Here is a 13,907-nt window from a genome sequence, read left to right on the forward strand (position 1 = left end):
TGGAGTTTGCCAACCAATTCCTAACTTTGGTTTTTGTCAGTCAGCTTCTTGAATTTGCAGATGAAATGAAAAGTATTTTAGGGGAAAGAAAAAACTAATTACCTGAGTTTCCTTTAAGGAAAATAATAAAGACAGAACTGTGTGCTGGAGGGATTTATTTAAGCCATGTATAATGATATTGCCCATGGAGGAATGCTAAATTTCAAAATGGCTTTATGACTATTCTTTGTGACTGATTACTTTTCTCAGCAGTTTCATGGTAGGAGTAGACTCCTGTTTAAGGAGGGGACTCCCTTTCATGTGGAAAAACAGGATGTTATTGCACACCTTCATACTGTGGATCCTCTGACTGCAAGTCCATTTAGTTATAGCAGTTGTCAGTACAGCACCATTTGCAATTTATAAATGATTCAGAACATGATCATTTCTGCCTCCTCATTGATGATGAGATTGTTGGGGTTTTTTATTGTTTCTTCCCTCACTTTTTCTCTTTAAACTCTTTCTGCAGCCCCACACTGAAAGGCTTTTCTCATGCAGCCCTGGGGGGAAGCTGCATTTCTGTAGGAAGAGTAAGAGGGGAGCAGTATTAAAAGAATTAAATAAGATTAACTACAAACTACTGCAGGAAGGACCATCTCTCTCATTTGGGGTGCATGGGGGTGTTGATGGTCTGAGTGAGGACAGGAAAAGAGTAGGATTCTTGAATTAAGAATGTGATCAAGCTGCAGGCCTGGTGTCTTGCTGTGGGTCGGAAGGAGGAGGAATCCTGTCTCTGCTCTTGTGTGCTGCAATAACATGCCCATAGTTGCTCTAGCATGGAATGGGTAAAAATCTGGTACTTGTCTGGGAGAAAGGGTGACATTGAGCCTGATGCAGATATCCCTCATTTTCCTTTTATCCCATTGTTGAGCTTTCCTATCTGTGTGGAGGGATTTTTTGTTTTGTGATTTGTTTTATTCTTTGTTTTCCATCTGAAAGGGCTGGAAACTGTTTTGCTCTAGTTAGGGGCCATTGTGTTGCTGTGGATTATTCCTCACTGCATTGTTGTAACAGCCTCCTGTGATCGAATTACTCCCAATGCATTTAAATGATAAACTGCTCACTTGCAGTCCCTTCCAGCTGAAAATCCCACTGTAATTTTGCTCATACATACCAATCAAATTAGTGTATCTGATATAACAGATCATTACAGGAGTTACAGGACTTTCATATGTACCTGTTTTGGCACTTGATATGAGACCCATAGTTAAAAGAAGCAATGTTCAAGAAGACAGAGTATTTCTGGGATGCAAGAAAATTTAATTTTGAATTGTTCTCTGAGCAGTGAGCAGGCAGATATTCCTTTCTGAAGAATTACACCATTTCCACTGCCTTCTGAAGGCTTTTGCTTGTCCATTTGCTACATTGCCTGTAGTGGAGAGTGCCACTAACCATCTGTAGGGCCACCATGGGCCACCTCCCCATCTGCTCCATGGGGAGGTGGCCCATGTGTCAGATGGGGCAAGGGGGGAAAAGGAAACAAAATGTATCTGCTGTTTTTGACAGTCCTTTGGGTTGGAGTGGTTGCCAGTGCTCTCCTGGGAGATGTCTCTAAAGGCAACAACTAAAAGTCCAGACAGTGATCCAGCTGCAGCTGGAAGGTCCAGCAGCTGCCATAACAACCCCTGCCAGGAGAAAATGAAGGTGGTCAGCTGGTGGGCAATGCCCAGCCAGCAAGATGGAGTGGGAGTGTGCTTACCTGGGAAACAAATTACAGTGAGACAAGGGGTGTTGATAGCAGTCGAGTGTGTTGTAAATTTACATTGCCCTTATCTTCAGCAGCCTGTCCCAGGGCTGATGTTGGTTGCATAAAGGGACTTTTTTCCTCAGCACCTTGAAGTGGCTTTATTTTTGAGTGCTTGGTGTACCTTGTGATTTTGGGCAGGAATAATTTGCCTTTATAATGAGATTTTTGGATTTATGTGGTTGAGTTTTCTTCTTTAATGTTTAAGAAACATAGGTGAATTAGACCTGGTTAAATTACCCCTGGTATGTTTTGACTAAAAATTTCACCAGTTGGCTTTAAACTTTGCCTTCTTTTAGAAATAAAAGTTTAAATCTGTTTTTGCATCAAGGAAAATATTTTTATTCAACTGTGTATTGAAATGTCATTTTTAAAACAGGCTTGCTGAATTTTGTTGACATATGTTTCAAAGCATTACCCAAAAAAGTCAGCTTCAATCATGAGCAAATTAAATATTTTGATAATATTAATTCAGTACAGATTTTTCTCTACCAGTTTCTCCAGAAACTTCGCCATCTCTTCCTTGTTTCCTTGTAGAACAAGAAGCAAACATACAATTCAGTGCAGCTGTAGGACAGTCATTTTGACCTTAGTGTCATAAATGATAAGGAAGTATGAAGATTGTTTAACAAACAGGAGAAAAAAGTGTTCAGGGGATTGGAAATCCTAAAGCATCAACCCTCCTTACACCTTTTAAAGGTGTGTTACACTTCAGAAGGCTTTCATTATTTTTATAGAATGCATTCTCTTTCTTTGTGTGAGGTTGAAGGCTCTGTTTGTTGTCTGGAACAAATTGTCTGCTGCAAGCTGACCTTGGCTGCAGCAGCACCCAGCCCTGCTGTGTTTGGATGTCCTGGGAAATGCTCCACTGGAGACACTGCTGTGTCAGCAGCTACCCAAGTGTCACATGTGATGCTTCCATGGAAACCCACCCCTGGGCAGTTCTCTTTGGCTTCCCCTCTGTGGGGAGACATTTCAGGTGTTCCTTAACAGGAAAATAACTCCTTGGCCAGCTTTGAAAAAACAAAGGTCCCTTTTTGCTAGTCTCTGGATGGAAACACAAACCAGTGATGCCCCTGTGGGCCGAGAGGTTATAGCTGTTCCTTCCCAAAATTCCCTTCTAAGCTTAGAGAAATGATATTGATGTAATCACCAAAGGTGGGCAGCAAAGGTAAAGCAGCCAAGTTGATGCCAGCCCTTTAGCATGCAGGACACAGCATGGAGAAGATGCAGTTGTATGTTGGTGATAAGTACTCTGTGTGTGTATGTGTGTGGATTGCTGTTAGGAAAGCTGTGGTGTTCAGGGAGTTTCCCTTTGAAGAAAAAAAATTAATTCTCTTTCACCTTTTTTGCTGCTGAACAACATGCTACCATCACTTTCCTTTAAACATAAGCTATTTTTCTGTTTTGTTTTGCTATGTTGTTTTTTTTTTCCCAAGCATGAGGCTCGAATCTCTGTAATTATATGCATTTTACTTTTCCACTGGGTAAATAGCAGAGGGAAGGGTGAAAATGTCTTCTGTCTGAAAGGCAGTCTATTTCCCTACACAGCTTTGCTCATATCATTAGACCATCACACCCATCACTGCACTACAGGTTTAAAGCTTGTGGTAGATGAAGAGTGTATTAGCTGGAGAAGAAAAGCAAGTTTCCTGGTTCCATAATATAGGGAACTCCATGTGATAGTGAAGTAGAAACCTGACAGATGTCCCCCTTTCCCAGATCCTCTTTCTTGGGTGTATAATGGTGCTAAACTTGAATGCTCCATGCAGCTCCCAGAGGGTGGTCAGGTAAATGTGGGAAATGTAGTTAAAACAGTTCAAGGTGCTGCTTGAAGGCTGTGTGTCAGACACAGAGATTTCTGTCTCAAAAAACAAACCAAAAATACCCAGCCAGTGATTTCTGTTGTCCTCTCATGTGTTAAATCAGTTTCAGGAGAGTCTGGGTTTCTCCTGCTGGGCCCCTGTTGTCCAGTGGCAAGAACTGGTGGAGCCTGAGCAACTCTTCCAGAATGTGCTGCACATGATAGTGATTAACAAGAGCAAAATTGGTCACTTAGGTCCTCTGCTGCTGGCTGGGTCTATAGTAATGGAAGAGGAGAGCCCATGCATGCCCTGACTGTATCCTTAGCAAAGGTAGCAGTGATACCTGACAGTATCAGGTTTTGGTGGGATCGGGGGGAAAAGGGTGAGAATGTGCCTACGGAGAAATGTGCCTTTTGATGCCACTGGGAAAAGCCAAATATGCTAGAAAATTAAAGGGAAAAAAAAGAAGGAGGAGGGGGCTGTCAGCCTCTATTTCAGTTTGAATGATTCTTTCTCACTAGCTGAGTCCTCTGCAGACTTTGGCTGGCTGCGCTCCAGCCTGTTGATTTGTGCCCTGCTGGCACACTGGCTCTTTGTGCACAGGGCTACCTATACTCCCAGAGGAGCCAGCTTTGCAGGCCAGGAACCATGTGCAGAGGGCTGGCAGCAAGCCCTGGTGCTGCTGGCATTTCCCCAGCCCACGGGCACCAGAGGGGAGAGGACTGGTGAGTCTGGATGTGGATGTGAAGGGTAGGATGGAGACCTCGAGAACCAGGTGGAAGTGGAGAGCAGTGAGAGGGGACCAGTGGCCAGAGAAGAGAGGAAATAAGGCACTTTAAGAAGTGTGGGACCAAAGAATAAAGATAGTTGGAGGGGACCTAGAGAGGCAAGGGCAACAATGGACCGGGCGAAAGCAAAGGAGGAAGAGTGTTCTGTAGAGGAAGAACAGAGGAGAGCTAGAGCATGGAGACCAAAGGGACTGCAATTATTTTCTTCTCCCTCCTTCCAGAGCAAGCTGTCAAGCCCAAGGATTCATTCTTAGAATTCTTCTTTTGCAAAATCCACTCCTAAAATGTTTGCTTCACCCGTCCCTGCTGCCCAACTTGCTTGCTCAGCTTGCTGAGGTTCCCTCCATAGCTCCCACAGCAGAGAGCAGCAATGCATGTGTGGGTGCCTGCAACCTCCTGATGGCCACAACTCCACACAAGGACAGTGGAGGTGCTCTTTGTGTTGTTGTTGGGGTTTTCTTTAACACTGATGCTGCTGGAAAGCGTTGACAAGTCATGCTCTGGGAAATGCAAGAAGTCAGGTTGCCTGGGCAACCCCTGCTTGGCCTCCTGGCATGAAGGCATGATGATACAGCCTTTAATAACATGATTACAACCTATTTTTTCCACAGGGCATAGGATGGACGAATCAGTGCATAGGATGGACGATGATGTGGGAATGAAGCTGTTGTCTGTTCCTCATTTGTTGCAGAATTTGGAAGGTGTGTAGTGAATGAGGCAGAGGCTTGCAGAAGGAAAAAGGACAGTGCTGGGGAAATGAAGCTGAATATTTCCTGAAGAATTGTACTCATTCTCTGGGTCTTTCAGGGATGTTCTTGTATGATGATGGAGATTTCCCTGGAATCAGGCCCTTTCAGTGCTGTCACTAATCACAATTCCTTCAGTGTCTGTCTCTAGCGTGTAATTCTGGGGCTTGATTTGCAGAAAGATGGGAGCATTTATATCAACATCTACAAGGGGTATTGCTGCATGATTTTTTCTCATTATGGACACAAGTCCTCTCTATTTTATCTCCCTGCTTGCAAAACAGGAGTGATCTTTGCCGTTACTCTTGCAAGAAGGTGGTAGAGATTTGCTTTTATGAAGTACATTGATGTTCTGACAGCACTGTAGGAATGTCTCTAAGGAAATCTATGGTTTTTTGTACTCACTGGGAAGTTTGGATAATGAGGCTGACGGGTACATGTTGAATGGGAAAGGCAGAGATGTCTTTAATACCTGCCCCTTGAATGACTGCAGTGAACATTCTGGGGGCAAAACTAATGTGTGATCATCTAAATGCTGTGTCATAATGCACATCAGCAATTGAAGATTGCAACAGCAACCTTATGTCTGTCTTTTGGATCTTTTTTGAATGTAATTAGAAGTAGAGGATTCAAATAAATCATTGCAGTCAGTCCATAGCTTTTACAGTCCTAGGGTTACAGAGTTGCTCTCCTGAAAGGAGGTTCAAGTGCTGTTAGTATTTATGTCCAGTGCTTTGGTTAGAAAGCCATTCCAGTCTCCATATTCCTCTTGTACTGCAGGTGCATTTTAGCACTCAATTCAAACACACTATTGCTGTCTGGGTTTGTTCTTTTTTCCCTTTCCCAGTTGCTCCTGTCTGTGCCTATCTTAAATCTCTTTTTCCTTGTGCTATATGAGAAGAGAGCAGCCCTATTCCTGTACTGAGATGAGGTTCTCCTCTATCTCCTCTCCTTTTATAAACACAATACTCCAGCGTGCCAGAGCTCTAGTTTCTCAAATATTGATGACCAGAACTGTAAAAGAATTCCAGTATTTCATTGTCTGACTTGCAAATACCTCATGGCTGCATTAAACTGGTGCCATATAGTCACTTGTGTTCAAGTAGTACATAACCAAGTCCAACACAGGTTTTTCTTATCTTCCACCAGGAACATTTCCCCCTAATCATTGAGAATTCTGCATTGTATTTCACATTTTCACTTGCTTTTGCCACAAGCTGGATCTCAAGCTCACCCAGTTCCTCCAAAGGCCCATTTGCATTGTAACTTACCTTTGGTAGTAAGGTAGTGCCTCACTTTGTCACCAGCAGACCTTACTGGTACCTTTCTGAGGTTTTTGCCAAGCTCCCTACTCAGATTATTAAACAAGATTTTAAAAAAAACAATAAGATGAGTCATCCCCTACTGATGTCGTGCCATCCGCTGATGATTTCTGTTTTCTATCCCTTATCTCTCTCTCCCCATCAGTCAGTATTTTACCTACCTCATAATTTCTGTATATGTCTTGAGAGCAGGACAAAAGTCCTGGAAAGTATAAATAAACCTGTGTACCAGTAGCTCTGCCTGCCTGAGAATAGATGGCTTCAACTCTGTGTTTCACACTGGTCCACCTCCTGCTGCAGAGCTGTCAGGCTCCAGGGATTGATTGAGTCTCTGTGCTAGGCTTCCATAGATCTTTTCATGTTCAAAGAGCTACTGACAGTATCATTTAGCAGCCAGAAAAATCCAGCAAAAGTCCATCACCACAGGACACTTGTCATTTTGGACATAACTTTTCTGTGGCTTGATTTGGGCTTTTGTCTATGTTCTGTCTATGCCAAGGGATGCAGAGATGGGTGGCTTCATCCGAAGGCTCTAAAGATACTTTCTGATTTTGAAAGGCATGCTCCTGAAATGCAGAGGGTCTCTTGAGAATTCAGCAGCTTTGGGAGCTGGTAGGGTTCCCCTTCCCATGAGACTTTTAAAGTCTGCCACTGAATAGTTCTAATTTCCACTGAGATGTAAAGAGTTAGCTTGTTGACAGTTTTCCTACTGAGTCCCTGAATAGGAAGCCTAGAGTGTGTGTGGGCTCTGGAGTATGGGAAAACTTATTAGTGGCCTCTGAATAAATGGATAGAAAGATTCTTATATTCCACACTCTACCTTTTGGTAAATCAAAACTGAAACATTTAAAGCTAATTCCTATGTACTGCTGACTTCAGTGTAAAATCAAAGAATAAGCTGGGGGTACAGGGAGTTTTTCTGGTGTTTGTCCTGAAAGAAAATATTTTGCTTCTATGAGGCTTTAATAGGCTTTGCCTTGCCTTTTAATATCTTAACTTTGACCTATGAAGTCAGCCTGAGAGCTGCCACTCTCCTGATGCTCATCAAAGTCAGTTGGAGCAGCTCCTTTCATGCAGGCAGGCTCCCTCCAAAGACAGCAGGTCACTTACATGAGAGCCAGTTCTGCAGCTGATGACTTTTTTGCAAGTCACATAGCTTATTTTTTCTTATTAGAATGATATTTTGGTTATTGCAGGTCATTAATTTTGCAATGCAGTGGGGATTTTTGGTGAATATCTCGCTAGTATTCATAGAAGCAAAGGAGGCAGAAAGCCATCAGAAAGATGGATTGTGTTGGAGACTTGGAGGCAAGTCATTCATCTAAAGCAGGTGACTTAGATTTGGAGTTTTAACATCATAAAGGGATTCAGGTGTAAATATCTGGTAGAGTCACAAGGCTCTCAATAAGAAGCTAGGTTCTGTTTGCGTTCTTTGGTGTAAGCTTTGAGACCAGATCTGTTTTTCCCTTTTTTTTCTTTTTTTTTTCTCCTTCCTTTTTTTCTTTTCCTTTTTTTTTAATGCTTGTAATGCTGTTACATCTGTAATCAAGACATTTTTGTATATGGCTGTGACACGTCCATGGAGTATAACCCCCATGAAAGCAGAATCAAGGGTCTGCTGCAGGAAGACTGCTGCACGAGTAGGGTGGAGAAGGGGTGAGCTCCCCTGTCATGTGTGATGCTCACTGCAGCTGGCACAGGAGCTGTTTGACAGGTCACATAACCAAGTGAGCCTTTACTTGAGGGCAGAGCAGCAGCTCAGTGAAGAGCACTGGTGGGCCCTAGTTCAGAAGCACTGACTTAGGAGAAAGGTTAAAAGGGGGGCCTGAGTGCAGGTGAGGAGGATGCATGACAATAAACAAAGAACATATGGATTATAGGAACACCTAATGTGTGAACAAAGCAGGAGTGGAGGGCAACATAACGTTTGGTTGCAAAGAAAAGTGTAGCCAAGCTGATAATTTCTTCTCTTGATTTTGTTGAGTTGTGGCTCAATACAGCATGTATTTATTTACAAGTACGTCTACTCTCTGTCTTGAAAGAAAAAAGGAAAAATTTCTCTGAGAAACAAACACACAAACAAAAAACCCTATCAGATTAAGAAAATCTGAAGAATATGGCATATGTACCTTCTGCTGACAGAGGATGAGATGTTTTACTTTATAGCCCAGGTCTGGTCGTTCTTCATTTGAGAGCGAACCCTTTTGAAATCTGGGCAATATGTGTTGTTTGGGTAGTGATTTTCATTGTTGCCCTTCAGCTGAAACACCCACCAACAGCCTTTCAAAACCCTTGGGCTTCTTCTAGTGTTTGCTTTGACTTTTTTTGCTGTAGAAGGTTTGGCCTGGGCTCAATCATGGCCTTTACAATTATGTTTTATCTTACTGTCTCCATGGATCTGAATTATTCTGTTCTCACTTATTCCTTCCTAGAATTTTGCTACAAAAATTATTTTGACCTTGTTCTTTGAGATTAGGCTCCAATTTTTTTATTGCTTATATTTTAATATGGCTGAGTCTGAAGAGGTTTCTGTAATATAAATATCAATTTAACTTATTTTTCCTTTTGCTCCACCTTAGTTTTTCTGCTTTTGTGTGCTTTATGCTGCATAGATTCTGGGGAGAAATGGCCATTATCAGGTTGTTAGGAAAGTAGTATAGCAATATTCTGCCTAAATACAATCTAATCTAATCTATTTTACTAATGTAAAATACACTTTGCTGCTTTTGTCAGAAGCCTTCCCAGTAATTACTCTAGAGGGAAGACCAGGAGTGACCTGTGAGCAGTTAATAGATCAAGTATTTGCATGTAAATGGTGTTTGCTTGATTTATTATTTTTGTGATGCACTTTTCAAATAATAGCTGGCAAATGTGGTTTTTGTTTAGTTTGTAAATTCAGGTGGCTTTTTTTTTTAAACACCTCCCCTCACCCCAGCTTCCTTTTATTTTCTCCGATCTTGCATCTCTTTAGGAAGTTGCTATTCAGCAGAGTGAGGCAGAGGTCAGGGCAGGCCAGGCCAGTGTGGGCAAATGAGGACACCCGAGCTCATTGCGTATGCACAAAGAGAACTCTTGCACCCTTCACAGCAGGGCCTTGCTGCTGCCTTTAAACACAGTCAGGGAAAAGAAAAAAAGAAGAAAGCAGCAGTGAAAGCCTTTACCCCAGAAAACAGACCTAGTCTGTGCTCTTGGTGGGCATTATTTTTGTGATGCTTCTTTATAGCTACAGCTTCTCCTGCTTTCATTGGACTTGTTGCCCACTGATCCAGTAGCTTGGAAACAGTGGCTGCTTTGGCACACTTAGGTAGGTGTTCAAACTCCAACTTAATGGTAACTGGGAAATAAACAGTGGCCTTCCTTATTGTCCCATGCCAACAAGGGTATCAGAGGCAACATTTGTAGGGCTTGTGTGTTATTGCAGCATTACAAAGAAAAGTTCACTTGAAGCTCCCCAGAACTGGAAGGACGTGGTGGGGCTTTAGTTCTGAAATGCAAAGACCCCTCAGTTGCTGATGCCCAATGATTTTTCTTTAAGGAAATGTCTTAACATTTAGGACATCCATCAGAATAATTTTAAATATTTGAAAAGGGAGTAGAGGGGAAGATGGATGAGCTGACATAATGTCCTAGTCACTGCATTCTGAAACTTGCATTTGAACAAACTTCAAAAGATAACCCATGAAAAATGAGTTTGAGCTCCAGTCCTTTCCATGGCTTTTTAGGTATGCATTGCGCAATGGGGGCAGAGCCTGTCACTGCAGGAGTGCAGTCCTCCCTGTGGAGGGGTCTAAAAATTAACAGAATCCTGAAGTTCTTCAAGGAATTTGCTATCATGCTTGTTGGGGTCAAGCTCCATACTGCTCCCACTTTACATACACATTTTTAACTGGGAGGAGGTTTGGAGTGTGAAGGAGTTCTCAGTTCTTTTGCCCCAAGAAGATGAAGGGAAGCCTGGAAGAAAAGGAGGAACCTGTGCTGTACTTTAGGCAGGTAGTTCAGCATTTTTATAGCTCCTGTAAATGTAATCAATAGTGTTCTGCTCTTCAGAACATCCCTCAGAATATCTTAGTTCACAAGTAAATATTCTCATTCTTCTCAGGGAAATGATAATTCTGATTTGGTTTGTTTCAGAGCTGGAAAAGGAAATCACCAGGAGACCAAAGAAAGTCTGCATTGTTAAAGTGGTGGGAACAAGGAACCTGTGGAAAAACATCGTAGTGCTGTGTGTGAACTCGTAAGTCCAATCTCTCTATTTAAATATCTGTGTGGTCAGTGAACTGGAGCAGCAATGGGAAGTGATGAGGGAGCTCCACTGTTTCCTACTGTGGGACCCTTCACTAACATCTCTGATAACTGATCCTGGAAAAACACCAGCCCTTGCAGGGAACTGCATTTTTTATGGCAAACGTGGAGGAGCTCACTGGCTGTTTCAGACAGCAGAACCTCATCTTCTCAGGTGCCTTGCTGCAATTGTGTTGCTGTCACCAGCGGTCTCACGTGGCCACGTGCTGATAGGTGCTCATGCATGCAGACATCTGCTTGGCATCCCAGGTGGGAGTTTTGAAACCCTTCATGCCCCAGGAGTACAGGTTCAAGTTGTTTACATCTGATAGGGCTGTGGTGCAGAGGAAGATGTTGCTTGCCAGTAAATACAAGTTGCTCCCTCGTGTAACAGCTGTGCTTGGTGGGTCTTCAAAGGCAGATTACAAAGTGCCTCAGCACTCCCAAATTATGTGCAGGGGGTCACAGGAGAAAGTGCAGTCTCCAGCAGAACAATGTGATGCTTGCCTCCTTAATCTTCAGTTTGGAGACACTCATGTGGGCAAGCATCAGCCTGAGGGTTTTGCAGGTTACAGGTTCCGAGATCTTCTGTGCAGAACTGACACCTTGTAAAGCGGAAATACATTAGCTTGCAGGTTCTGGAAGGGTACCAGCAGTGCATTTTCTAATTTTTCCATCTTTTTAATGCCTATTTGAATTTTTCATGGTTTTCTTTTCAAATGGGAGGTGGGGCTGGGGAAGGCTGGGAATCTCCTTCCTCTGCTAGCTTTCAAAGTATGTAGCTCTCTTGTGGCTTTTTCTTCCTCACATCAGGGCACTACTCTGCAGCCCTCCCTCCTGTTAGCGGGCTTATGAATCAGTTATCACCCAGAGGGGCCAGCCCCCATGCTGGGCAAGTAGTCACCCAGAAGCACACAGACTTCAGGGGTCAGTCTCCAGTGTTACTGTTGCAGAACCAACTCTGCTTTTATGAGTTTTGCGTCTCTCTTCCACCCTCCAGGGAGGGACTACCTCTGTTCTGAAAGAGTTTTTTCTTCTTAGGCTCACCAAGTACATTTAGTAGACAGTGTTAAATTTATTTGTGAAAACTGTTTGCATGGGCAATTCTCCCCTTCTCCCTCACCCACATTAATTTGCATATTTGGAAATTCCTTAAATCAGATCTAGGCAGTCCAAAAAATCATTTCTGGCATTAGCACAAGAAGGCTGCTTGCATCCAAGCAGAGCATGAAGCAGATGTACATCTGAGGAAATAGATTTCATGGGTTTTTTAAGGGGTGAAAAAAAATATTTAATTTTACTTCTATTATTCCTGTTAGACAGTGCTAAATTTTTAGTTCATGGAGGAGGAACCTTTTGCAGGTAACAAAAAGAAATTAAGGAAGACAAGGATTTAGTTTTAAAAGTAACTATTCTGAGCTGCTCACCAAGTGAAGAGAATAGAGTAATTCTTAGGGAACAGGCTGGAAAGCAAAGTCCCAATGATTAAATAATTTCCTTTATAGGTCATGGTCTCAATATCAACTTCTGCAACTGTGTTTGCATACATAGAATAGAAAGACAGAAGAAAAGCTGGTTAGCTCTGCCCTTTTTATTATTACTGTTTTGCTGATTAATATTTCTCTTATGGGAGGAGTCAGCTATAATCTAGTTATTCAAAGCAAATGTCATTTTTGTGTAACAGGAAGCACTTGTATTAGGTTTTTATCAGGGGCAAGGTGTTTGGTATTGAGGGTGGGGTTTTGAACTAGAGCATTGATTCACAAGTTTGCAAGAAAAGCTCCTCAGGCCATGGACTGTCATGCACTCAGGGTCTGCATAGCCCCACAGCTGATTCTATGCTTATTTTGATACCCAGTTTATACTGACAGAGCTTCAAATTCCTGACCTTCAGAGGTATAGAAGTTTACCAGTGTAATATACCTGCCTTTTTTTTTCATTTTGAGACCTGGATCTGTGCCTCCCACTCTCTCAGGCACTGTTAATTTGTGCCATGAGATTAGTCTTGTCCAAGTGCCAGGGGCAGGAGGCTCTTCCTGGCAGAGGTACTTGAGCTGTGATGGGTGCAGTTGAGAGCATTGACCTCTCCTGTTGCACCCCTGCTGCCATTTTGTACCTCATCAGGGGTGAAGCTGGGGCTTCTCATCAGACTTCTGTACCTTCACCCCCTTTCTCTTTCTTCCTTTTTTCTTTTCTATTTTTTGGAGGCACAGGGTGAGACAGGAGAAAGATGTGTGAAATGTGATGGTAAGATGTGGATCATCTCAAAGAAATTTTTTAAAGAGGAGACACATTGCTATGAAGGGTGATGTAAATGTGTAGACTGAATTAGATCTTATTGTTTTATAATTGTAATTAATAATCATTGCAGCACATACAACTTCAAACCCTCCTTTCTCAGGGGGTTTCAGTTTTAACAGGCTAGCTTGGGAAGTATTGGGTGTAATGCTTGTATTTAGTATGACCAAATGCCACAGGCAGGGTGGCACACAAATGCCACACCAGGGTGTTCCTGGTGTTTTGCTGTCCAAGCAGAGAGGCTACTTTGTCACAGCAGTGCTGGCTCTGTACTGTCAGCAGGTGCACCGGGTACAGAGAGATGTGCTCCTTTGGGAATGAGATTTCTCAAATACAATGGGAAAACATACCACGTCCTTGGAATTCTTCTAAAGTTCCCCATGCCTTGATCATAACATGAGCAGAATCATATGAATAAAGTCAGCAAATATTTGGATGAATGAAGATTTTTTTTTTTTTTTTTTTTGCTTCTTTTTATCATTGCTTATTTTCACAGTAGCACCTAGAGGTAAGTTTCTTAACTTAAGGTGTTGCACTCCTACATTAATGCCTCCCCTCACCGAATGACATTGCAGTGTGTGTTCTGCCCTCTCAGCAATGGTCTCTCTTGCCCTCTCCTGTTTCCCCCAGGCTGACTGGTTATGGCATACACCACTGTTTTGCAAAAAGTATGATGGGGCACGAAGCGAAGATGGCGATTACCCACAACTTCTATGCGGACTACTACACCATGGCTGGGATTGCGCTGGCATCCTGCCTGGCCATGTGCCCTGTGGTCGGCTTTCTGGGGAGGAGAGGAGGACTCCTGCTCTTCATGATACTTACAGCTCTGGCATCACTTCTGCAGCTGGGCCTTCTCAACTGTAAGTTGGAGACGAAAGTTT

General features: G+C 42.8%; 1 protein-coding gene across 2 annotated transcripts in view; it reads left to right on the plus strand.

Annotated features, from left to right (window-relative positions):
- SLC22A23 (solute carrier family 22 member 23) overlaps window positions 1-13,907 on the plus strand; it is a 109,223-nt gene that overhangs the window by 81,037 nt on the left and 14,279 nt on the right. Inside the window, exons 6-8 of one of the 2 annotated variants that reach the window (XM_018914590.3) lie at window positions 4,988-5,077; window positions 10,576-10,678; window positions 13,654-13,886. In XM_018914590.3, coding sequence (XP_018770135.3) covers window positions 4,988-5,077; window positions 10,576-10,678; window positions 13,654-13,886 — 426 coding nt within the window. The remainder of the gene's footprint in view (window positions 1-4,987; window positions 5,078-10,575; window positions 10,679-13,653; window positions 13,887-13,907) is intronic. The other variant, XM_050970542.1, reaches the window with a different exon arrangement.

The sequence above is a fragment of the Serinus canaria genome, chromosome 2 (genome assembly GCF_022539315.1).
Source record: "Serinus canaria isolate serCan28SL12 chromosome 2, serCan2020, whole genome shotgun sequence".
NCBI lineage: Eukaryota > Metazoa > Chordata > Aves > Passeriformes > Fringillidae > Serinus > Serinus canaria.